Source organism: Ranitomeya variabilis, chromosome 5 (assembly GCF_051348905.1).
Source record: "Ranitomeya variabilis isolate aRanVar5 chromosome 5, aRanVar5.hap1, whole genome shotgun sequence".
NCBI classification, from domain to species: Eukaryota; Metazoa; Chordata; class Amphibia; order Anura; family Dendrobatidae; genus Ranitomeya; species Ranitomeya variabilis.
Genome location: NC_135236.1, coordinates 422,903,607 through 422,931,203, shown reverse-complemented (window position 1 = coordinate 422,931,203; position 27,597 = coordinate 422,903,607). Strand labels below are relative to the sequence as shown.

General features: G+C 43.4%; 1 protein-coding gene and 1 long non-coding RNA gene across 2 annotated transcripts in view; one reads left to right on the top strand and one right to left on the bottom strand.

Moving 5' to 3' along the window:
• Positions 1 to 2,098: 2,098 nt before the first annotated feature.
• Positions 2,099 to 27,597, top strand: part of BEST3 (bestrophin 3) — a 90,418-nt gene continuing 64,919 nt past the window's right edge. The window contains exons 1-2 of the mRNA XM_077265267.1: positions 2,099 to 2,708; positions 4,146 to 4,315. Of these exons, the coding sequence (XP_077121382.1) occupies positions 4,164 to 4,315 (152 nt within the window). The 5' untranslated portion in view covers positions 2,099 to 2,708; positions 4,146 to 4,163. The remainder of the gene's footprint in view (positions 2,709 to 4,145; positions 4,316 to 27,597) is intronic.
• Positions 16,663 to 27,597, bottom strand: part of LOC143776180 (uncharacterized) — a 32,868-nt gene continuing 21,933 nt past the window's right edge. Inside the window, exons 2-3 of the long non-coding RNA XR_013215785.1 lie at positions 19,292 to 19,345; positions 16,663 to 16,762 (exon numbers count right to left, since the gene is read on the bottom strand). This is a non-coding gene — a long non-coding RNA (uncharacterized LOC143776180). The remainder of the gene's footprint in view (positions 16,763 to 19,291; positions 19,346 to 27,597) is intronic.

Genomic DNA, 27,597 nt, shown 5'->3' with positions numbered 1-27,597 from the left:
ACACCCACCATAAGGGTCTAGATGTGGTCATTACTTCTTTACTTTCATATGTGTTATCTTCAAGTTTTGTTTTTGTTAGGAGTCACAAGAAATGCTTGTGACTCCTAATCTAAATACGCAAAGTCAGACTCCATTTTGCAAGCAGGAGAATAGACATAGTCCCGACCAAAATGGAATTAAGATAGATAAATCCTGCTCTCACAATTCCTTTCTCTTGTAGGAGTGGGTGAATGTTCCAGCCGAAGTACATGCTTACAGACTCCCCCATATTTATTCTCCTCCTGTAATAGAAGAAGCCATATTTCCTACACCACGTTACCAGATTCTCCGGATCAACCTGCCTGTCACACCATCTTATGCACACGCAAGCCACAACAAGCAAGGATACTATACGGGTGCCACATTCATGTGCTGATCAGAGTTAGCATCCAACAGTTGGTCATAGCACTTGCCATCTTTATCACAGGGTGCAGTCCAGCAACAGGTCTTGTCTGTGTGGCTTATATTTTGAAACAATGCCCCGAACACCGGGTACAAGGCTGCAAACAAGTACCGCAATGGCCACCAGAACTATAATGTACACGCTATGTTACTAAGAAGGGATCCACATTTACCAAGCATGTGTTCTACCCACTTACTGAGGGGGTTACCAATACCTGAGTTTTCAGCTAATTTGTTGGACAGGGCATCGATTCCTCTCAGGGCTTTACTTATGCTACCATCGGGAGCAGTGTTGTTTGGAATAAAGGTACAGCATGACGCCCCAACCATCTTACAGACCCCTCCCCTCTCTGCTATGATGAAAGGTTATTGTTGAAGTGGCACCAACTGTTCAGCTATCCCCGGAATGCATCCCTACTAAAAATAACAAATCTCTGTTGGTTACAGTAGATATAATTTATCCAGTTCACATTTTTATTCACTATAACAATGGAGAATAGTGATTCAAATCTCACTGTTACTTGATTTCTGACTTTGAAACTGTTTTGTACTCCTCTTGGAGCTCCAATACAGTCAATGTACATGTGAGGGTCGAAAGAAGTAGGACTACTGGTGTCACGCTTGTGCCTCTGCTTTTCCATTGCACATTCATGGAGCCTGTCTGTATTAGCAGCCACAATCTAGAATGGCATCAGGAATTTAACAATAGCACATGTACCTTCACATGCCCCTGACAGCACTGGCTAAAGGTCACCATTTCCACACATCCACCACAAGTCAGCCCTAGTTACCATCTGATTCAGGAGGGCATGGCCTTGTACCAAGTTAGTAGTGGTGTTGTGACTGCAGTGTGAGGAACTTAATTGCTTTAGGTCAATGGCAACCATTAAACTCTGGAAACATGTAATTCCCGGGATAGGGGCTAACTCCATTGGCTTTTACATATTTAGGGTTTATGGGGGTGATATAACTGCCGGAGCAGATTACTCTCCAATGTATTTTCTCCCTCTGTAGCTGAAATAAGCAGGAGAAAGCAGCGGGGTTTGCATGGTTGCTTATAGGGAAGGACAACGTGCCTAGATGAGGTCTAGCTAAGGCGCAGACTATCTACTGTTATTCATTGCTAGTGTAGTGTATTTTATCCATTGTAACCAATGGTCTCAGAGTATCCCGCTTCCTTGAATAGTTTATCATAGGTTAGTCACACTAGGAATTAATCTTTGGAAGTACTGGGTTGCGAGGTCTCAGTTTTATTTAGGATAGGTCAGTCTCTGTATATATTTGTGGAGTGTCTGGATCCCCATATGAGCAAAGTGACATGAAATCACTTAGGCTACGTTCACATTTGCGTTGTGCGCCGCAGCGTCGGCGCCGCAGCGCACAACGCAAACAAAAACGCAGCAAAACGCATGCTAAAACGCTGCGTTTTGCGCCGCATGCGTCCTTTTTGGCCGAAAGTTGGACGCAAAAAAAATGCAACTTGAAGCGTTTCTTGCGTCCAACGCTTGCGGCCATGCGGCGCAAAACGCAGCACAACGCATGTCCATGCGCCCCCATGTTAAATATAGGGGCGCATGACGCATGCGGCGCCGCTGCGGCGCCCGACGCTGCGGCGCTGACCGCAAATGTGAACGTAGCCTTAGCAATACACTGAATGTTGAGGCAGGAATGGCAATAGGGGTTCCCAAAACTGGAAATATTTTTCAGATATTCACACTGCAGTAATATAGTTTGGAACCACTGCTGTAGTTTTCATATAGTAATAGTCACTGCTTATTAAAAGGCTGATAAATAGTTTTCTAGACATTGTATTTTCATCAGCCATACTCAACAACAATGAGCTATACATTTCCCGTTAGTGCATTTGCAGAGATTCCTTCACTACAGGTTTCTGTGGGAACACACTGCACAAGCTGGTTATCTGTGAGGCTCTGGTGACATCTAGATGTTCCCAAAGATCCCTTAGTCAATGGTGTTCTCTAAATGGCAGGTGGACGTATAAATATAGACTAAGAGAGAGCAAGATCAGCAGCTGCAGGCTGTTTTCGTGCTATGGAGCAGTCTGTGATGTAACACATAGTGTATGTTGGCACAAACAGGCTGCATGTGAAAAAGACTCCCTTCCCTGCTGTGCTCATCAGGCTTGTCTCAAGGGACTCTTCACTGCTTCTTGAGAAGACACCATTACAGCAACAAGCAGCTGGGACTGTACCAATTGTGGTCTTCACAATCCTTCATCAGACACGCTCATTGAGGACATATACCAGGTTGGTCACATCTCCATACCCATGAATATTTTAAGAACTTGCATATGATCTTATGTAATCATTTACCAGGAAATTATGTTTGTACTTCTTGAACTTTGTACTCATTGTATATTTTTATTTTTATTATTATCTGTAACATATTTATAGGACTTATTTAATGACGGCAATATTTTATACTACTTAGCATTACTAAATCTACTGGTAGTATAGCTTATCTTAAGACAAAGCTCTTATGTCAGTTGAAGGGCATTATGGAAGAACTTAGGTGAGTTTTAGGCTCTAAAACATCTGCAATAACTCAATATAATTTCCCAAATGTGTCTTGAACATAAATTAACTACAACTATAATAAGTATTTTACGCTAATGAGAAGACCATACACGTTGGTCTATGGTAAAAAGTAGATAATAATTCCTTTGTCAGACTATAACCTTCAAGGGGTCAACATGACCTTTCTACAGTAGGCACTTTTTTTTCAATTGCAATTTAATATCTGTAATACAAAAGACAAACAAATCAAGTAGAACTTTCCAGTTTTTCATGTATGTCTGGTGTGAGGAACCTCAGGCCCACCGGTTGTTTACAGCCCTTGATGACCTTTTATCCTACCCTCCTGGGCAGATTCCTGGGGGCCGACAGCTGTATTGTGACGGCCGCCATCCCTTTAATTTCTTCTTGCTCTGTGAGCACAAGCTCGCAATATTCGCTACTGAATGCTGAGGCACATGCAAGGAAAGATTATATATTGACACCAGTGCCACCATTAGGATGTACTTTGTGGGCGGAATTTGTTCGGCCCCCGAAGGATGGTATAAATGTCCAAATGTCCCTTGGCAGAAAACAGATTCCCCACTCCCGTGTGCCCGTTACTCGAGATTTCCGAGCATGCTTGGATGTTCTCCGAGTATCTTGGGCATCATCTTAGATTATGTTTGAGTCGCTGCAGCTGCATGATTTGTGGCTGCTAGACAGCCTGAATACATGTGGGGATTCCCTAGCAAACAGGCAATCCCTGCATGTGTTCAGGTTGTCTAACAGCCGCAAATCATGCAGCTGCGGCGACTCAAACATAATGCAGGATGCAGATACAGTTGAAAGTGCGATATCTGGCTGGGTAGGAGCCCGGTGCCGGAGCTAGCATCGGGCCCAATAGCGGCCAGCGGCCACATGATCTACCTCTATTAGCTGTATGAAACTGGTCATGATCCAGGGTCTACTATCCTAAGGTGTGCTAAATTCCTTAAGAGGCACATGTCAGTTTTCTGACATAAAGTGCTTGATGAATTTTCCCCATAGTCTTTCCTCTAGCCTCCACCCTAATTCCAGATATAACATGCCTACAACAATTGCACCAACTGCACAAAAACTCTTTACATTATTTTCTGCATAACTATAAAGTGTCTTAACTGCTAAACCAAAGTTAATTGTATTTTTCAGGAGGAAAGAAATTAGAAGATGACTGTCACCTACTCCAGTAAAGTGGCAAATGCCACATTCTTTGGGTTTCATCGACTTCTGCTTAAGTGGAGAGGTAGCATTTACAAGTTGCTCTACAGAGAATTCCTTCTCTTCATCAGTTTATATACAACATTGAGTGTCATATACAGGTATACATTGCTTCTTTCTTACAATTACTTGTGTACTGTACATATTGTATATACAGTATGTATGTATGTATATTTTTCAACCGGAATGAATTTTGCATTGTACTGAAAGAGCCTTTTATGGAAATTTGTTCTACCATTGTCATTTGCATGGTATTCTAGACAAGACACTACATGCCAATAGTCTTATTTCCTGCATGGACTCATTATTAAAATGATTATATTTCATTGATATACACAAACATTAGAGTTTTAGTCATGTATGTGTCCTATATGTGGTGAATTTGTGAATGCATTGGATTCTAAATGGAAATATTTTCAGATCTTCAAACACAAATTGCATCTGAGTTCTACATTTATTGTGTTCACCGTGAAATGCACCCAACATATATGTTAAATATACTGTAACAAAAACACTCCGGGATCGCCTTTGCTGGGGTCAAAGGTCACGTGGTTTGTGCATTAAACTCTGAGGCGACAGCAGGTTTCCAAGTAGACTGACCTCATGTCAGGTTTATTAAAGTGAAAGCAAATACAGAAAACAAAACATAAAAATAAATCCTTGCCTGTCCGGCGCTAACTATACAAATACGTTCCTATCTAACAACTGGGGGGGCTTCTCCCACCCAGCTAACATTACACAGGTCACGAGCACAGCTCTCACTCACGTTTGCCTCACACAGACAGGCATTCTGTGTGCCCCAGGCTGACGCCTGATTCCTCCAGCTGGTCATCTTTTAAACCTGCACTTATTAACCCATGAGTATGCTGAAGACACTGAGCAGCCTAACTCACATAGGACAGATATCTAGACGAGATATACCTGCCCCCAACTACCAGACCGACATGACTCTTACATATCCCCCCCCCCTGCTCAGACCACTCCGGTCGAGCAAGGACACCCCCGAAACAGTGCACTCGGGATAGGGCATCGGCGTTTCCCATCTGCGCCCCTGGGCGATGCTCTACTGTGAAAGAGTAAGCCTGCAGGGCAAGGAACCAGCGAGTTACCCTACTATTACGGTCCTTGTGGAGGTGCATCCACTTGAGAGGGGCATGGTCCGTGACCAGCTTAAACTTCCTACCTGCCAGGTAATACTTGAGGGAGTCGAGAGCCCATTTAATGGCTAGACACTCTTTTTCAACCACGGCATACCTCTGCTCATGTACATTTAATTTCCGGCTGAGGTAGAGGACCGGGTGTTCCACTCCGTCCTTCACCTGGGAAAGTACAGCTCCGATACCAGTATCAGAGGCATCAGTTTGCACCACAAACTCGCTGCTGAAATCGGGAGTCACTAGTACGGGCTGAGAGCACAAAGCCCGTTTCAGGCTGTGGAAGGCCTCTTCGGCCGCTGAAGTCCACTTTACCATGACGGAATCCTTCCCTTTGGTAAGATCCGTCAAGGGGGTGGCAATGGCTGCAAAGTTGGGTATGAACCGGCGATAATAGCCGGCAATCCCCAGGAACGCTTGAACTTGTTTCTTGTTCACTGGCTGCGGCCAGCTCTGAATAGCCTGTATTTTGTCGATCTGGGGCTTAATCACTCCTCTGCCTATCACGTAGCCCAAATATCGGGCTTCTTCAAGCCCGATGTGACATTTCTTGGGGTTTGCAGTTAAGCCTGCTTCTCGCAGGTCATCAATCACCGCCTGTACTTTCTGGAGGTGAGTCCCCCAGTCCATGCTGTAAATTACGATGTCATCGAGGTAGGCAGAAGCGTACTGCCTGTGGGGCCTCAAGACTCGATCCATCAGTCTCTGGAACGTTGCTGGTGCTCCGAGAAGTCCAAATGGCATGTAGATATACTGGAACAGACCTTCCGGTGTAGCAAATGCCGTCTTTTCACTGGCCGCCTCGGCCAGAGGGATCTGCCAGTACCCCTTTGTTAGATCCAGGGTCGTAATGTATCGGGCTTTACCAAGCCGGTCGATCAACTCATCGACCCGGGGCATAGGATACGCATCAAATTTAGAAGCCGCATTCAGTTTCCTAAAGTCATTACAAAATCTTATGGAGCCATCCGGCTTGGGTATCAACACGATTGGACTGGACCAAGTGCTGTGCGACTCCTCAATGACTCCTAAGTCCAACATTGCCCTCACTTCCCGGGAGACGGCTTCACGGCGGGCTTCCGGAATCCGGTAAGGCTTCACATGGACTGTGACCCCGGGTTCTGTGACGATCTCATGTTTCACCAGCTTAGTCTGGCCAGGTTTTTCCGCGAAAAACTGTTGGTTCTGTAACAAAAACTGCTTAACCTCAGATTTTTGTCGTTCAGAGAGAGTCTCGGCAATCTGCACCTCCGGTATGGTAGGTGAGCAAACCGGACGGGGCAGATCCGCTGTTAGGGCAGCGCGGTCTTTCCAGGGTTTTATCAGATTCACATGATAAATCTGCTCTGGTTTTCTCTTACCAGGCTGGTGCACTTTATAGTTCACTTCTCCAACTCGTTCCATGACCTCAAAGGGGCCCTGCCATTTTGCCAGAAATTTACTATCCACCGTAGGGATTAGGCTCAACACCCTATCCCCGGGTGCAAACGTACGGACCTTGGCGCCTCTATCATAACTTTGCCTCTGGGCTCCCTGGGCCTGTAACATATGTTCCCTAACAAGGGGCATGACAGCAGCAATCCGGTCCTGCATTTGCGTTACATGGTCTATCACCGTTTTAAAGAGAGTGACTTGACCTTCCCAGGTTTCTTTTGCGATGTCCAACAGTCCACGGGGACGACGGGCATATAATAGCTCGAAAGGCGAGAATCCTGTGGAAGACTGGGGAACTTCCCTAATGGCAAACAGCAAATAGGGTAACAAGTAATCCCAGTTCTTCCCATCTTTGTCTATCGCCTTCCGGAGCATCTGTTTTAAGTTTTTATTGAACCGCTCAACCAGGCCATCTGTTTGAGGGTGATAGACAGACGTACGCAACTGGTCTATTTGTAAGAGCCTGCAGAGCTCCTTCATCAACCTTGACATAAAGGGAGTCCCCTGGTCAGTGAGTATCTGTTTTGGAATTCCCACCCGACTAAACACTTGTACCAACTCTTTGGCGATCGTTTTGGTAGCAGTGTTACGCAAAGGGATGGCTTCGGGGTAACGAGTAGCATAGTCCATGATGACGAGGATATGTTGATGCCCACGTGCGGACCGGGGAAGGGGCCCAACCAAATCCATCCCAATTCTCTCAAACGGGACCCCAATAATAGGGAGGGGTACCAAAGGGCTACAGAACCGAGGTTTAGGTGCCGAGATGTGGCACTCTGGACAGGACTCACAATAGTTACGCACATCATTGTGTATTCCGGGCCACACAAAACAATGCAATATCCTTTCTGTGGTTTTTTGTACCCCCAGATGTCCCCCCATTATATGTCCGTGGGCCAGGTCCAGTACCTTCCGCCGATAAGGTTTGGGTATCACTAACTGTTGCACAGTGTCTTCCCCTTTTTTTTCTACCTGGTAGAGTAAATCATTCTCAAGAACCATGTACGGGTACGCTAGCCTAGTGTCAGGTTCTACGGGTACGCTATCTATCACTTTTACATTTTTCCTAGCCTGAGTCAGGGTAGGATCTTTCATTTGTTCGCTGTGAAAGTCATCCAACTGAACTCCCAAATCGGGTAGGCAGGGTGCTGGATGGCTGTCTGCCTCCGCCTCTCGCTGAGTTTCCTCAGTTTCCCCCGCCATAACTGAGAAGGGGAACTGAAGGTTAGATTCAATAACCTCCCCAGCAACATCTTCCTGTGGGGTCTCGTCTAGGAACTCGGGACCTCCAGATGGCATGGGGGAAGATTCACGGTTACAGCTACCGTGAAGGAGCAACTGATTCTCCCACAACTGCCAGAAATGAGGAAAATCCCTGCCCAGGATTATATCATGTAACAATGCGGGAACGAGTCCCACTTTGTGTTGCACAGACCCATAGGGAGTGGAGATACATATGACTGCTGTATGATATGAGCAGGTGTCACCATGCACACACGTTACAGAAAATTTATCAGACGGACCAGATGGAAGTGCCACCCGACTGGCTTTCACCAGAGTCACCACACTTCCAGAGTCTAGCAATGCCACAACATTTTTCCCATCTACAGACAATTCACGCAGGTGTTTCGCTGTATCATTTTGACCCGCATTCACACTTACTAGCCGTGTAACCAAAGACATGCGTTTCTTAGAGTCCGTAACGTCGCACTGCATGGGTTCAGTGGTAACAGGACAGTTTGCAGAAACATGGCCCTTCTCATGGCAACGGAAACACCTAACAGGTCCCCTATTGAAACCAGAGTCCGACACCCTTGATCTCGGGGTGCGAGCAGTCCCGTGTTCCTCCCCCACAATTTTTGGCAATTTTCCTTCCCCCGCAGTCCCTGGAACAGTCTTACCGGTTCCACGAGGAGGAGGTACAGTTCGGGTAGTAGCGGTATCATCAGGAAGTCCTTCCACCACGAAATAACGCTCCACCAAGTCCACCAATTGATCCGCTGTCGCGGGATTTCCTTGGCTCACCCACTTTTTCAGCGCCGGTGGTAGTACTCTCAGGTACTTGTCCAGAACGATCCGCTGGATTATCTCCGGAGTTGTCAGTACCTCGGGTTGCAGCCATTTCTTTATCAAGTAGATCAGGTCGAACATCTGCGATTGCGGCGGTTTATCTGGCTGATAGGTCCACTGATGTACCCTCTGTGCACGGACAGCCGTCGTCACACCCAGCCGGGCCAGGACCTCAACTTTCAGCCTCTCAAAGTCCTGAGCGACTTCCGGGTCCAGGTCATGGTAAGCTTTTTGGGCCTCACCGGAGAGAAACGGAGCAATTAGATCGGCCCATCGTTCCTTCGGCCACTTCTCTCTCAACGCTGTCCGCTCAAACGTTGTCAGGTACGCCTCGACGTCATCTTCTGCGGTCAGCTTTTGCCAGTACCGACTCACATGGATTCTCCTGGACTCTGCTTCCGGGTTAGCCTCAGGTATGCTCACCAAGCGCTGCGCCACCTGTTGGAGAAGCTGGCGGTCTGCAGTCGTCACGTCCACCAACTCCTTCAGCTGTGCGGCCATCAAGCGGTTAGCTTCCTGCTGTACGGCAGCGGACTGTACTAGGGCTTTCACCACGTCTTCCATACTGTCGCCTGTGCCACGGAGTGCCCGCGTTCTCCACCACAATGTAACAAAAACACTCCGGGATCGCCTTTGCTGGGGTCAAAGGTCACGTGGTTTGTGCATTAAACTCTGAGGCGACAGCAGGTTTCCAACTAGACTGACCTCAGGTCAGGTTTATTAAAGTGAAAGCAAATACAGAAAACAAAACATAAAAATAAATCCTTGCCTGTCCGGCGCTAACTATACAAATACGTTCCTATCTAACAACTGGGGGGCTTCTCCCACCCAGCTAACATTACACAGGTCACGAGCACAGCTCTCACTCACGTTTGCCTCACACAGACAGGCATTCTGTGTGCCCCAGGCTGACGCCTGATTCCTCCAGCTGGTCATCTTTTAAACCTGCACTTATTAACCCATGAGTATGCTGAAGACACTGAGCAGCCTAACTCACATAGGACAGATATCTAGGCGAGATATACCTGCCCCCAACTACCAGACCGACATGACTCTTACAATACCCATAGGGCATCATTTACCGGACAGAGGCCAAAGACCGTGATTGTGGATATTGGTTTTCAAATATATAGAATTTATGTCTTTATAGCAAGCAGACCTTAGTTGGTCTTATGCAGAGTTCCAAATCCGACCCCAACTTTAATGTCCAAGATTAAAAACAAATATGAGACCTATTCAACATCAGTTTGACACTGAATTCTGGTGTAAAATTGTCTAAAAATGTAACAATGTATGTCACAAAGGAAGCATAAATAATGAAGGAAATGTACTCCAGTCCTGAAAGTCCTTCCCCAATGAATTTGGCTCATCATACTGTAGCAGACCATTCATTAAGACTAATCTTGATGATTCGGCCCATATTAGTTTAGTGTTAAGTGATTTTTCTTTTTAATATATGTATTGCAATGACACATTCCCATAAAAGGCCAGGCCACACATTGCAGTTTAGCACAGCCTTTTCTTGCATTGGAAACTAAATCTTGGAGGGAGGACATATGTAGTTAGACTGGATTTGGGCCTGCCAGAGAAAGTGACTGTGACACCATTCTTGTATCCATACACAAAAAGTACTAATGTCTGATTTTTCAATAGCATCATTAATGTTGTTTTTATCATTACTTATGCGAACACATGACTAGTAAGATCAAATAGATTATTTCCTAATAATCTCATCATAAGAAATAATTCCTAGTAGCAACTTTAGCTGCAAAATCAGCTCCAAAAGGGGTTGTCTTCTACTGAATCATTCTTTCTCATCCCTTGGCCCACTGGACGATAATTCATGTACTTTGGCCAGTCTATCCTTGCATATGGCAAAAAGGAAAGTACCTTTTCTTTAATTTAATGCATCCCTGGTCCAACCAAGATAGACATAGTTAAAACTGCTCTGTGTCAATCAGGTCATAGAGGAATTTTATATATGTATCACTATTGTTCCAGAGAGCATTGCAGTACGGGAGGGCAGCTTAGCTAAGCCATTAGACATGTGCCAATCAACAACCTGGTGTCCGATTCACAAAGCCAATTGTAAATACAGTGTTGGATTTTTATATATATATTAGATGGTGGCCCGATTCTAACGCATCGGGTATTCTAGAATCTGTATGTAGTTTATTTATGAAGATTTAAGAATAATGCAATGAATACACCGGATTCGGCCGGCTGGGCATGACCAATCAGCGAACTGTGGTTCAAATCCCGTGCCAATTCGCGGCCAGACTGCACCTGTCGCTGATTGATTGGTCGCGCCCGGCCGGACAACAGACAAACAGACGGAAGTGGACCTTAGACGATTATATATATACTAGATGGTAGCCTGATTCTAACGCAACGGGTATTCTAGAATATGTATGAAATTTATTTATGAAGATTTTAGAATAATACATTGAATACACAGGATTCGGCTGGCCGCGACCAAATAGCGAAGCGTGATTCAAATCCTGCGCCAACTTGCAGCCGGACTGCGCCTGTCGCTGATTGTTCGCGGCCGGCCATGTAGTATATAACAGGCCACGTAGTATATTGCACAGCCACTTAGTATATTGCACAGCCATGTAGTATGTAGCACAGCCACATAGTATATAGCACAGCCCACGGAGTATATAGCACAGCCACGTAGTATATAAAACAGCCCACGGAGTGTATAGCGCAGCCACGTAGTATATAGCACAGCCCACGGAGTGTATAACAGCCCACATAGCATATAACACAGCCACGTAGTTTATAACAGCCCACGTAGCATATAACACAGCTCACGTAGTATATTACACAGCCCACGTAGTGTATAACACAGCCCACGTAGTGTATAACACAGCCCACATAGTGTATAACGCAGCCCACGTAGTGTATAACACAGGCCACGTAGTGTATAACACAGGTCACGTAGTATATAACACAGGCCACCTAGTGTATACCACAGGCCACGTAGTGTATAGCACAGCCCAAGTAGTATATTGCACAGCCCACGTAGTACATTGCACAGCCCATGTAGTATATTGCACAGCCCACATAGTATATTGCACAGCCCACGCAGTACATTGCACAGCCCACATAGTACATTGCACAGCCCACGTAGTATATTGCACAGACCACGTAGTATATAGCAGCCCACGTATTATATTGCACAGCCCACGTATTACATTGCACAGCCCACGTATTATATTGCACAGCCCACGTAGTATATTGCACAGCCCACGCAGTACATTGCACAGCCCACGTAGTATATTGCACAGCCCACGTAGTATATTGCACAGCCCACGTAGTATATTGCACAGCCCACGTATTATATTGCACAGCCCACGTATTATATTGCAGAGCCCACGTATTATATTGCAGAGCCCACTTAGTATATAGCACAGCCCATGCAGTATATAGCACAGCCCACGCAGTATATAGCACAGCCCACGTGGTATATAGCACAGCCCACGCAGTATATAGCACAGCCCACGTATTATATTGCACAGCCCACGTATTGTATTGCACAGCCCACATAGTATATAGCACAGCCCACGCAGTATATTGCACAGCCCACGCATTATATTGCACAGCCCACGTATTATATTGCACAGCCCACGTATTATATTGCACAGCCCACCTAGTATATTGCACAGCCCACATAGTATAAAGCACAGCCCACGCATTATATTGCAGAGCCCACGTATTATATTGCAGAGCCCACTTAGTATATAGCACAGCCCATGCAGTATATTGCACAGCCCATGTATTATATTGCACAGCCCACGTAGTATATTGCACAGCCCACGTATTATATTGCACAGCCCACGTATTATATTGCACAGCCCACGTATTGTATTGCACAGCCCACATAGTATATAGCACAGCCCACGCAGTATATTGCACAGCCCACGCATTATATTGCACAGCCCACGTATTATATTGCACAGCCCACGTATTATATTGCACAGCCCACCTAGTATATTGCACAGCCCACATAGTATAAAGCACAGCCCACGCATTATATAGCACAGCCCACGTAGTATATTGCACAGCCCACATAGTATATTGCACAGCCCACGTAGTATATTGCACAGCCCACATAGTATATTGCACAGCCCACGTATTATATTGCACAGCCCACGTATTATATTGCACAGCCCACGTAGTATATTGCACAGCCCACGTAGTATATTGCACAGCCCACGTAGTATATTGCACAGCCCACAGAGTATATTGCACAGCCCACGTATTATATTGCACAGCCCATGTAGTATATTGCACAGCCCACGTAGTATATGGCACAGCCAACGCAGTATTATAGCAATGTGGGCATCATATCCCTGTTAAAAAAAAAAAAAAAAAAGAATTAAAATAAAAAATAGTTAGATACTCACCTTCCGTTGGCCCCGCATCCAGGCGAAGCGGTTACCGACGCGCCGGTGACCGCTCCATGCATTGCGGTCTCGTGAGATGATGACGTAGCGGTCTCGCGAGACCGCTACGTCATCATCTCGCGAGACCGCAATGCATGGAGCGGTCACTGGAGCGTCGCGAGGAGCGGGGAAGGCCTGTTCCTGATCCGGGAGCCGACGGACGGTGAGTATATAACGATTTTTTATTTTTTTAAATTATTTTTAACATTAGATCTTTTAACTATTGATGCCGCATAGGCAGCATCAATAGTTAAAAGTTGGTCAAACAGAGCTAATAGCAGCGGTAACGGATTGCATTACACCACGGCATAACACGGTCCGTTACCGCTGCCATTAACCCTGTGTGAGCGCTGACTGGAGGGGATTATGGAGCGGGCACTGACTGCGGGGAGGAAGGAGAGGCCATATTGCCGCCGGACTGTGCCCGTCGCTGATTGGTCGTGGGAGTTTTGCTACGACCAATCAGCGACTTGGATTTCCATGACAGACAGAGGCCGCGACCAATGAATATCCGTGACAGAAAGACAGACAGACAGATGGAAGTGACCCTTAGACAATTATATAGTAGATTATTTTAACTGGTATGGACATCCATTAAGCAGTATGGCAGTGTGTAGGGAAACAAGTGGACGTCGGACGTTTCACGCTTGGATAGCGTTTCTACAGGTCCAATTGGATTTCCGTATTACTCACGGAAAAATACAATTCAGATGAACCGCCGACAGATACACTCACTATAATGAGGCAGATGGAGACACTTTGGACTCCGTTTGGCATCTTTTATGGTGGTATTCATCTTTTAAAATTTGTGGTGGTGCACACTTGTTAACTAATAAAACGCCTAAAATGATGGGACACCGTCGGAACGGAGACTGGGTGGAGTCGAAAGTGACAATATCTGCCCATTATTGTTAGTAGTTCCATCTGTGGTTTCGTCTGAATCGCGGTTTTGGGGAAATTACTTGGTACCCCCTACATGCTCAGCGTAGAGCACAGGATAAAGGTGAACCGATCCTTATTTTTATTTTTACACAGATCACCATGTGGTATAAGTTGTAAGACTGCTTTATTCTTCGGGACGGTGCAGGGCCGGCATCACCACCGGGTGCACCAGGGCACGTGCTGGGGCCCTGAGCAAGTGAGGGGCCCACTCACCATTGGGGAAACTAGCTCTGGGGCTTTTGAGTTGGGGGGGGCTGGCACCAGGGCCCTCCCCGTACTTTAACCTGTTTGAAATACTTATGGTATCTTTCGGACTATAACATGCACTGGACCGTGAGACACACCCCAAATTTTCAGAATGAAAATAGGGAAAAAAAATCAATGTGTCAAATGGGAGTCTGTCTTACAGTCCGAATTCAGCTTACCGGGGGGGATCGGCAATGCTGGTAAAGCGTGGTCCCAGGCTGGTGCCGTGGCCTCCAGGAAATCTCATCCGCGGCAGGTGCAGCGGTGGTGCTCTGTGGTCCGGGGGGCTCCGAAAGCATTTTTTGAAACCTCGTTGCCGAGATCTCAATCTGAGCATGCACCGCCCCCGGCGGTCATTTTCCCGAAGGATGTGCGGGGGTCTCCAGGCTTTCACAAAATGCCGGTGGAGCCCCCCCGCACCACAGAGCACAACCGCCGAACCTGCCGCACCAGCCTGGAAAGGGAGTGTGATCGTCGGATTGGGACCGCCGCAGAATTGTCTGACTCCTGCCGCCTCCTCAGTATTTGTAAGTAAATTGCGACTATAAATTGCACCCCCATTTTCCCCAAAAAAATTTTGGGAAAAAATGCGTCTTGTAGTCCGAAAAATTCGGTACCTCTCCTCGTTCCACGCTGGCCGCAGGTCCGATCTCTTCTGACTCTGACATCTCAGGGCAGATGGCGCGATGACGTCACTACAGTGCGTCCACTGTGCTGAACAGCTCAGAGCCAGAATAGGCTAAAGACACTGGAGCTGATGAGAACGGAGCTGCAGCCAACAGGGAACAAGGAGAGGTAAGCTTTTGATCATTTATTTTTTATGTATGGAGCCCATTCTGTGTGCAGTATTATATGTGGCCTTTTATTCTGTATGCAGCGTTATATGGGGTCCATAATTCTGTATGGAGCATTAAATGAGACCCAGTATTCTATACGGAACAGTATATGGGGCCCATTACTCTGTATAGAGCATCATATGGTGTTCATTATTCTGTATGGAGCATTATATGGGGCCAAGTATTATGTATGGAGCACTAGAATAGGACTGAAATTCAGCCCTGGCATTTGAAATCACTCAGACCCATATTGTCCTTTTTCCTAAGCACCAGATGGGGATAAATTACTAATATTACCCTGCCTGGAGGAAATCAAGATTTACTACAAGACTAATACTTGTAATAATACTAGTAATATTGCTATATAAGATTAAAGAATTTTAATATAAAAATTATAGCTTTGCAATATGACAGACATATACCAACAAACCATAACCAAATATTACCAGCATATACAATATTGATAATACCACCATACTGATCGTTAAAGGGGTTGAGGTTAAAGTCTATGTTAAAGTCTATGTCACTTCAGACTTCTGAATCCTCATAGTACACACTGTGACAATTCTCCAGTGTTGGCATTGGGAGCAGCCATCAGGTGAACACAAGTATGTTATTTTCACACCTCCGGCCATATTCTCACCAATTGTGCTCAGCTTTGCTAATTTCACCTGTATTGAGCAAGGTCGTGCACGTCTAGTTAGCACAGTGTTCCCCAACTCCGGTCCTCAAGAGCCACTAACAGGTCATGTTTTCAGTATTTCCTTAGTATTGCACAGGTGATTGAATGTTAGCCTGTCCAGGTGATGCAATTATCACCTGTGCAATACAAAGGAAATCCTGAAAACATGACCTGTTGGTGGCTCTTGAGGACTGGAGTTGGGGAACACTGAGTTAGCAAGTGACCGCTTGCATGCAAATCGTATACTTGCATTCACATGATCGGTGGCGTAAGTACAGTAGGTGCGAGGGTTGCAATCCCTCCAATGCCCTGGAGCCTAAGGGGCCCCCAAAGTCCTTTTGGCCTATATGAAAAGACCAATGCTATTAAACATTTGCAATAGTTGGGGCTCATGCTGTTCGAGTTACGCCACTGCACATGATTACCAACTCCCAGTGCCAGCACTGGACAATCTTTACAGCTTGCGAGCTGTGTGAGGATTCTGAAGTCTGCAGTCACATAGTCACTGCAGACTTTAACTTCAAGCTTGAATAACTGCTTAAACCAAAAACTCTGTACTGAGATTGATTTTACCACTATACAGTGACCATATAATATCCGTTTTACACCAGTGCTCTGCAGAGCATATATGCCTATATTGTGCAGGTTCTCACCAGTGACGTTCTCCCTGATTGTTGTCTTTCATTTTCCCTTTTCTTTTGCATTGGGTCCAGACCTCTTTTTCCATCCATAACTGCAAAATGTAACACAGACATCTTCATTTTTCTGAGTGGCATGCTTCAGTTTTCAAAAACCCAGGAGTTTTCCAATTCAGTCAAGAAAAAAAAACAATCTGTGTGCATGAGATTGCTAAAATCTCATAGCTTTTTCTGGTACTGCAAAAAATATCTTAAAATGTGCATAAAAAAGCAGCAAAAGCACAACATGTGAACATAGCCTTATTTAGATTTTTCAGACACCAAATGAACAAAAACCAGCAACTCAGTTATTGCTTCTATTTTTATTTTTTTGTGTGGTTCACCATATGGTAAAAGTGATAAGTCCGATTTATTATCGATTTATAATTATGCCAGATGTAAAAAAAATTTTATGCTGCTCTACTTTTACACATTAAAAACAATATTCTCGCCGTATTCTGAGATGTGTAGCTTTTCTGTTTTTTGATGAACCCATATTAAAGCTTATTGTTCGCTGGACGATTTGGTGTTTTCATTCGTACCATTTTATTTTAAATATGACTTTCTTATTGCTTTTCATTCAGTCAAGTCCTATCAGTTTAATTAAACACAGCTGGACTCCAATGAAGGAGTGGAACCATCTCAAGGAGGATCCGAAGGAAATGGACAATATGTGACTTAAATATGAGCGTCTGAGCAAAGGGTCTGAATACTTATGACCATGAGATATTTCAGTTTTTCTTTTTTTAATAAATATGCAAAAATTTCTACTTTCTGGGGTTTTTTCCCGTCAAGATGGGGAGCAGAGTGTACATTATTAATGAGAAAAAAATGAACTTTTTTGAATTTACCAAATGGCTGCAATGAAACAAAGAGTGAAAAATGTAAAGGGGTCTGAATACTTTCCGCACCCACTGTTTGTGTGTGATTTGTACACACAACACCCATTGCAGTAAAATCATATCTCCTCACCCCGTGAACATAATTGAAGGTAACTTTATCACATATATTTTTTTTTTATTAAAAAACAAACAAACATTTGAGTTACCTAGCTTCCTCACATCACTGCCCCTGCTGAGTGAACGTACACTTGATCAGTGCATTGGTACTCAGCTAAAATATAATGGCTTATCCAGAGGTTCCTTCATTTTTAACTAGGGCAGCCTGTCTTTGTGAATCATACAATGTTACAGGGTCATCTGGCTTTCTGTGCTGCAAGGTCACAATGGCCAGGTCAGAGCAGAAAAGAGGTTGGATCCCCTGTGTAGCATCATAGCGTGAGAGGTGAGGGAGGGAAGAGCACCATAGAGAGACTGTGAAACTGAATTGCTGTCTCCTGCGGCGTCTGCAGTCGTAAAATCACTGTGATTGGAGCTGAGACAAGAAGTGAAACCAACTCTTTCTTACTCCCTGCTGCGCCCCCGACTGAAGCATGGTGGCCGACTCCCTGTGCAACCGCACCAGTCGCACATTAGTAACTGGGCAAGTGAATGAATTATACAGTACATTCATGACTACACCCAAGGGTTCTGTCTGAATCTTTGAAAAAAGTATTAAAAAACAGTACTGTATGAGCCGTTGAGTTAAATAAGTCATCTTATTCCTCAATTGCTACAACAGGTACATCTCTTCATTTCTGTTGTTTTAGGATTCGGAAATAAATCCTGGAGATTACATGAACATGCTGATCTCTGCAGTATGAATAAGAGTGCTTTCACATTGAGTTTATGCACCTGTTCAGTAGCTCTCACCTGTGCTTACGCCTGAACCCTTCATACACCATGCACTCTGCTGTACATCATTTTTGGGAGTGTACGCCAACTGGAGGTGAACACGCAAACATAGTAGACTGCGTCGGGGTGTCCGCCTCCAGTAGGCTTATATGCCAGAAATTGAACAGCTGAATGCACATTCACTCTGTCAGCACCATTATAGTCTATGGCCCCTTCGGCACAATGCCATTTTGCAGGGGGTTAGGACATAAGCCCCAATGTGAGCAACTGAACGGGTGCCAGAACGCAATGGGAAAGCACCCTATGTTCTAACTAGCCTCAGTAGACCATGAATTAGCTTCTCATTCAATTGCCCAGTTACTAATGAGAGTGTCAAAATAGAAGAGCTATTTAAAAATATAAGAAAAAAAAATAATCAATGCGAGATTTAATTATATTTGACTTAAAGCTGACAGTCTTCTCTTCAATTGCATTTTGATGTACAGAGGGTGAACTATGAAAATTGTGTGATTGTCCAAACACCATACTTCTGAACTCATATGTATATACCAAAATAAAACCTTAGGAAAGGATTAGGCATACTGAATTTCAACATGTCCAATTCTTTTTCCCCCCTGAAATATGCTAAGGGAACATTGGTTTAACATTTCATTCTCTTTAGATAGTTAACTGTAATGGATTGGTTCAGACATGCATCTAATGTATACGCACACCTTTACAAAGGATAAGCACAAGAAAAGTCGTTTAATGTATTGTCATCTTATGCAGATTACATAGCTATGTAAAGGAAAAAAAACAACTACCGTATTCAGTTTGTTTAAAATGTTCTTTTTGTTCAGTGTGATTGCTTACATTATTTTTAGTTGGAATTTACATTCTTCATTGTTGGTGGTCTGGTATCCTTGTCTGGAAAATGATCAAGAACATGAAGTTTAGGAAAGAAAAAAGATTAGGAAATAAATTCTTGGAAGGTTTTTGTTTGTGCTTTTTACCCTGGCAGCTCTACCCATTATCATTTGCCTAATAGTTACTTCCGTTTATTTAATTTAACCTACTGTAGGTCATAATGAACTGCTAGCAGTGACAGTATAAGTTATGGTAACTGGGAATTGCACATATAATTAATACTTAGCAGCCAAGCTAAAACAGCTGTGTTGTGGTATAATAATACATTCTGGTGCTTCATCTACTTTGATCATTTCAACTTGGAATAACTTACTGAAAGGAACAGAAGCTGCTTTCTGCTGACCGATGTGTCTAATAGGGTATCAAGACTCTCCAGAGCTACAGACAACTACCCACACCTACAAATACACGTAGGAACAAATGACACAGCAAAAATGGACCTGGAAACTATAGACTTTGAAGACCTAGGCTGGAATGTCAAGGCACTGGGAGCGCAGTTCGTTTACTCATCCATCCTCCTAGTGGATGGACATGGACCAAGGAGATTGAACAGAATTCTACAAGTGAACAAATGGCTACGTCGATGGTGCCGTGAGCAACGTTTTGTGTTTCTGGGCCATGGAGTGAATTACCGCACCTATATGTTGAACTCCTTGCTAGAGATGGGTTGCATCTTACAAAAACAGGAAAACACAAATTTGGTAAATGCCTTGCTACACTCGCCAGGAGAGCTTTAAATTAAAGCAATATGGGATGGGAAACATCCAGCCAGGAAGAAATATGCAGCTAATTAATTCTTTTGAGAACGCTGCTATTAGAAGTGGAAATAAAGAACAAAAACAACAAATTCAGAATGAAAATAGAGGAGCAAGAGAAACCGACTACAGACTAAAATGTGTCTGTGCAAACGCACAGAGCATGGGAAACAAACAAGGAGAATCGGAGCTGTACAGATAGAGAGATATTATGTCATAGGCATCACTTACAGTTAGGTCCATATATATTTGGACAGAGACAACATTTTTCTAATTTTGGTTATGGACATTACCACAATGAATTTTAAACAAAACAATTCAGATGCAGTTGAAGTTCAGACTTTCAGCTTTCATTTGAGGGTATCCACATTAAAATTGGATTAAGGGTTAAGGAGTTTCAGCTACTTAACATGTGCCACCCTGTTTTTAAAGGGACCAAAAGTAATTGGACAATTGACTCCAAGGCTATTTCATGGACAGGTGTGGGCAATCCCTTCGTTATGTCATTCTTAATTAAGCAGATAAAAGGCCTGGAGCTGATTTGAGGTGTGGTGCTTGCATTTGGAAGGTTTTGCTGTGAAGTAAACATGCGGTCAAAGGAGCTCTCCATGCAGGTGAAGCAAACCATCCTTAAGCTGCGAAAACAGAAAAAACACATCCGAGAAATTGCTACAATATTAGGAGTGGCAAAATCTACAGTTTGGTACATCTTGAGAAAGAAAGAAAGCACTGGTGAACTCAACAATGCAAAAAGACCTGGGCGCCCACGGAAGACAACAGTGGTGGATGATCGCAGAATAATCTCCATGGTGAAGAGAAACCCCTTCACAACAGCCAACCAAGTGAAGAACACTCTCCAGGAGGTAGGCGCATCAATATCCAAATCTACCATAAAGAGAAGACTGCATGAAAGTAAATACAGAGGGTTCACTGCACGGTGCAAGCCACTCATAAGCATCAAGAATAAAAAGGCTAGACTGGACTTTGCTAAAAAACATCTAAAAAAGCCAGCACAGTTCTGGAATAACATTCTTTGGACAGATGAAACAAAGATCAACCTCTACCAGAATGATGGCAAGAGAAAAGTATGGCGAAGGCGTGGTACAGCTCATGATCCAAAGCATACCACATCATCTGTAAAACATGGTGGAGGCAGTGTGATGGCTTGGGCATGCATGGCTGCCAGTGGTACTGGGTCACTAGTGTTTATTGATGATGTGACACAGGACAGAAGCAGCCGAATGAATTCTGAGGTATTCAGAGACATACTGTGTGCTCAGATCCAGCCAAATGCAGCCAAACTGATTGGTCGTCGTTTCATACTACAGATGGACAATGACCCAAAACATAAAGCCAAAGCAACCCAGGAGTTAATTAAAGCAAAGAAGTGGAATATTCTTGAATGGCCAAGTCAGTCACCTGATCTCAACCCAATTGAGCATGCATTTCACTTGTTAAAGACTAAACTTCAGACAGAAAGGCCCACAAACAAACAGCAACTGAAAACCACCGCAGTGAAGGCCTGGCAGAGCATCAAAAAGGAGGAACCACAGCGTCTGGTGATGTCCATGAGTTCAAGACTTCAGGCAGTCATTGCCAACAAAGGGTTTTCAACCAAGTATTAAAAATGAACATTTCATTTAAAATTATTGAATCTGTCCAATTACTTTTGGTCCCTTTAAAAACAGGGTGGCACATGTTAAGTAGCTGAAACTCCTTAACCCTTCATCCAATTTTAATGTGGATACCCTCAAATGAAAGCTGAAAGTCTGAACTTCAACTGCATCTGAATTGTTTTGGTTAAAATTCATTGTGGTAATGTCTATAACCAAAATTAGAAAAATGTTGTCTCTGTCCAAATATATATGGACCTAACTGTATGTCATTATGATATTTATAGAGAAAGCACAGTAGTTTGACAATAAATGACTTCACCCAACCACTAACCATGAGTGGAGGCAAAGTTTTGTGTTATTATTCATATTCTGTGAAAAAAGGCCAGGAAAGCAAAAATTCTGACGGTGTATGTAAACTTTTGAGCACAATTGTACATGGCCAAGACAAAAAAGCATAAAACCAGATGCCAGAAAGTCACATACCAGTGGTTGCAGTAAGTATACTTATGGCTGAGATATGTAAAGGAAAATTAATCCTTAACCCCTTCATGACCAGTTTTATGTTTTCCTTTTTTTTTTTTCTTCTTTATTTTCCTACCCTTCTTCCCAGAGCCATAACATAAAAAGTGCACAATTGTTTTTTTTTTTTTTATTTACTGTGTTCACTATATGGTAAACTTGAAGTGGCAATATGATTCTCCAGGTCAGTATGATTACGCAGATACCAAACATGTATAGTTTTTTTTGTTTGTGATGAAAAAAATTAAGAAGTTTGTTAAAAAAAACATTGCTTGTGTCACCATTTTTCAAGGCCCGTAACATTTTCAATTTTCTGGATATGGGGGCTGTGTGAGGGCTGATGTTTTTACTGAAGCCTTTTTTGGTCGATACAATGTTTTGAATTCCTCTTATTGCATCTTGTTGCAGCGTCCAAAAAAACGCAATTCTAGCATTTTTTCTTTCATTTTTTTTCTCGTTACGCTATTTACCCAACAAATTAATTAATCTTATGTTTTGATAGATACATCTTATGAATGCAGCAATGCCAAATATGTTTATTTTTTATTTTTAAATAGTTTTATTTTTAATAAGGCAAAAGGGGGGTGATTTGAACTTTTGTGGTTTTTAATTTTTTATCTGTATTTAATAGTCCCCTTAGGGAATCGTCTCATCGTTTGTACTATTCATAACAGAGCATCATCACTGCTATGTATAGAGAAAATCACAATCTCTGTATGAATGTCAACCAAACGGTGGCTTTCATAGGAGAATCATCATGACAAACATGGACGTCTTCAGCAGAACTCCGACGGAATTCTTATCAGACCTCCGGCAACCATGGCAACCCATCAGCGCCCACGATTACATCACGGGCTCGCTGATAGGTGCATGGATTGATGCACCCCCCCGGCTCATGTTAAATGCCACTGTCAGAGATTGATGGCGGCATTTAACAGGTTAAGAACCATGAGCAAATGTTATGCTCCATGACAGCTGTTGAACACTTCATCTGCTGGGAAAGTTGCGGGCTTGCATGCCAAAGTCGGGGACACTACATATGACATAAATGTATGCCATATGTCATGAAGGAGTTAAAAGTGAAAAGGATGGCTTTCCCAATAAAAATACTGCGCCCGCCAGTTCATGTGGTTAATGTATATAATCTGTACTCATATACACTGCAATGATAAGCAAATGGTGAACAAGTTTTTCAAAACTTTTGAATTTATTGATTATTGAGGATGAACACCATGTAGAGAAATGCATGCACTTACATGCCTTGGCATGCTATGAGTGAGGTTTATTAAAGCGAATTTGTCAGTAATATCAACCCTCTTAAGCTGCCTGTATAAGCATGCAGACCACAGGTAGCTGAATAAAATGATACCTTGATATCAGTAATAGAAAGTCTTATTCTAGAGCATTGTTCCCCAACTCCGGTCCTCAAGAGCCACCAACAGGCCATGTTTTCAGAATTTCCTTAGTAGCCTGTTGGTGGCTCTTGAGGACTGGAGTTGGGGAAGACTGTTCTAGAGAAAACCATGTTTTTCTTATATGTAAATGAATTGTTCCAGGATATAGGCCAGACACTTATCTGCCTGAGAATCTGCCTCCAGAGATTATTATAAATAGAAGGGGGATCACCAATTTGAGACATGTAACTAACACAGAACAGTCAAACTGGACTTTGTCTCCTTATAAACACATTTGCTGCAGTTCCCACAGCTCTGCTGTATTGTAATATTACAACACTGGCTTTCTGTGAGATGGAAGATGAAGCACTGAGAGGAACCTGGAGATATATCAATTAAAATCACGCAATATGCTGAAAAAGAGAATGGACAGCACCTCCAAAAATTTTAATTGATTTTAATTAGCATGAGACTGCAAAGAAAGCGGTCTAGCCCATTCCTGCTCTCACTGGAGAGACTGAGGAAGGTGAGGTTCAATACTCCTTTCATTTAGTGGGGGTGCTGTGTGGCAGCCTTTGTTGCTGTGGTTTTGTGCTGGTGGGGCGGCGTGGTCTGGAGTCATGGGGACTTAGCCTTGCAGCATGGGTGCTGTGGGGCACCAGGCCTTCCGCCCTGCCAGTGCATTGTCACTGCGGAGGTGGTTGGAGCACGACTCCACTCCATTTGGGCGATAGGGACCCACTAAGAGGTTTGCCGTGACGTGGCAGCGGGCTTCATACGCTCTGATTAGAATGTTAAACTAAGACCCTCATGTTCAGTAATATATATTTTTGCCTAGCAGCATTAGATCAATGATTTTTGGAGGTGCTGTCCATTCTCTTTTTCAATTATAATCACACCAACGCCTCTGCAGTGACATCAGGAGAACAGAGAACATCCATTACATATATCGCACTGCTAACACCCCCTCTTATTAAAAATTAGCCCTGGAAGCATATTCTCATGCAGGTTAGTGTCCGACCCATAGGCTTGAACAGGTCATTTAAATAAAGAAAAATGTGGATTACTCTTGATTAAAACATTGGATTTCAGATAACATGGTATAATTTTATTTAGCTTGCTTTGACCTGCATGCCCATATAGACAGCTTAGGAGAGTTAATCCTACTGACAAATTCCCTTTAATGGTTTTCTGAAGAATGTTCTGCTACTCTGAAAGCACATGGGCACGCAAACCATCAACATCAACTGCTGGCAGCTCTGTTTGCAATTGCCAACCAACGATATCTCAAATGTCCTAAATAGGAGACAAGTCCTGAGACACTGGCAGTCTATGGCAGCACATTTAGGCCTTTTCACATTCTGGGTGGAGTTTTATATGATCACCCTTCACTGTGCTTCCTTGATGGCTATACCTCTTGGTGTATGTGTGTTCAGGAGTTCCAGCTAAGGGGTTTACCTTCTTGGGTAAATTCCAGTTGTATTTCTGCAGTAAGTCTACTTGATTTCCTACCCAGCACCTTTTCCTTTTACCACTGTTAGGTTTCTGAAAGGTTACTTGTTTCCTTTATTTTGGTTCTCCTTAGTTTTCCCTCTTTACCTTATATGAACATGTACACACACACACACATAACGGACAAAGGGAAGTTCAACCACAGTTAGATGTACAGGCTAGAAATGCCACATCTTAAAACACTACTTCAGACCTAACTCCCTAAAAGGATGTCGAGGGGTTTCTCATATCTCCTGAGGAACCAGAGGGGAGGATGCAACACACTGCCAACAAGAGGAGAGGAAAATGTGAAGAAAGATAAGAAAAAGTCAGGGTGAGAATATAAAACACATTCATTTTAGGTAGAGAGGGAAAGCTAAGGAGAAGCTTTCAATACCTCTCCATGCAATCTCCTCGGGCTCCATTTCTTCCTGTATTTGACACGTACATGCTGGCACAATGGCATCTTCGCGCTGGCTGAGGCACATCACAGTAAAGGTGATGGGAGTTCCCCTTGAGCTGCGCTGCCATTTTGTATTGCTGGCAACAGAGCTTTAGGACAGCTCCCTGCCCGGAGATGTGCGCCGCCAATGGTGGCACAGAAAACATTTTAATGGGCCCCCATGTGACTATCACTAGATATCAGGACCTTACTGCTGCCACAGGAATGATGGTGCTTGGGGGAAATCTCAGGTGGGAGAGCAGATAATTGAGAAAAGCTGTCACTGTTAATCAGTGACTGGAGGTTTGTAGCAGGCTGGAAAAGAGGGAGAGAGGACGGAGAGCTGTAAGCGCAGGGACATCCCCTTGCACTTTCAGTTAATTTGCATAAAAATTGGAAAAGGGATTTCTCAGAAATTGGAACACAGATTGCTAAAACAAAGGTGTGGGTATATTCAACATTACAGCAAGTTCACAAAAATTATACTAGTTTGAGATACAAAAACCTGATCGCAGGTTCCCCTTAAGGCTCTGAGGTGTGAATGTCAAAAAAGGTGTATATCAAACAGTTTTCCTTTAAGAGTGTCAATTCATCTTCATTGCCTCCTTTATTAATTTTGGGAAGCTGATGAATGCATTGTAGATTTCCTGGTGACTGACCGCATGCTTACATAGTTACAAAGGTTGTAAAAAGACATGCAGTAGGTCCAGGTCCATCAAGTTCAACCTTTCTTGATGACATATTCATTATCTATCGCTAGATAACCCACAGTTGTAACCCACAATAACATCTGCTGTAAGTAAAGCATCCAGCCCTTTTTTAAATGCTGATATAGTATCTGCCATTACTGCCTCTTCTAGAAGGACATTCCACAATCTGACTGCTCTAACTATAAAGAACTCTTCCCTATTTAGCTGCTGGAATCACCTTTCCTCTACATATAATAAATGTGCCCTGGTCCTTGGAACAAATAAATCATGTGCCAGTCCTTTGTATTGAGCACATACAGTATGTAAATGAGAGTTCATCTCATTGATGCAGTAATTGATGCCATAGGAGCCCCAACCAAGTATTGAGTGCATTTACTGAACATATATTTCAGTAGGCCAACATTTAGGATTTTAAAATCATTTTTTCAAGCTGGTGTTATAAAATATTCTAATTTTCTGAGATAATGACTTTTGGGTTTTTATTGGCTGTAAGCCATCATCATCAACATTAACAGAAATAAACTCTTGAAATAGATCACTCTATCTGTAATAACTCTATATAATATATGAGTTTTGCTTTTGTATTGAAGAACTGAAATAAATTAACTTTTTGACGATATTCTAATTTTGCGAGATGCACATGTATTATTCAGAAGGTTAAGGTTTATGCGACTGTAACCAACCTCCTTGGATGTGGCCGTAAAAGGAAGATTTATGACAAATTGAAGAGATGTGTAATACGAATGGTAACCAAAGAGCTCAGAACAACTTTCAAAGAGATTAGAGATGAACTCCAAGGTCAAGGTACATCAGTGTCAGATTGCACCATCTGTCTCTCTGTCTTGGCCAAAATTAACTTAATGGAAGAAAGATATATATCTTGGTACCGTGTTAGCCAGTAGATAGAAAAATATTTAGAATTGAGAGTCCTCAGTGGTTGATACCTTTTAATGGCTAACTGAAAAGAGGGTAACAAATTGCAAGCTTTCGAGACTACTCAGGCCTCTTCATTAGTCTCTGTATTAGTCTATGCCTGATGAAGAGGCCTGAGTAGTCTCGAAAGCTTGCAGTTTGTTACCATCTATTCAGTTAGCCATCAAAAGGTATCAACCACTGAGGGATTACTCCTGCTGTCTTGTTGGGTAACTAGAAACCAAATTACCGGTAAGTCTAATTCTATTTTCTCTAGTAACCCCCCACAACAGCACACCTGGAGCGGTACCCAAGAGTAATGTTTAGGGAGTGACTATAGCTCTAAGGCCGGCGTCACACATGCGTGTTTTACGGACGTAAGAGCGCAAAAACTACGTCCGTAAAACCCGCAT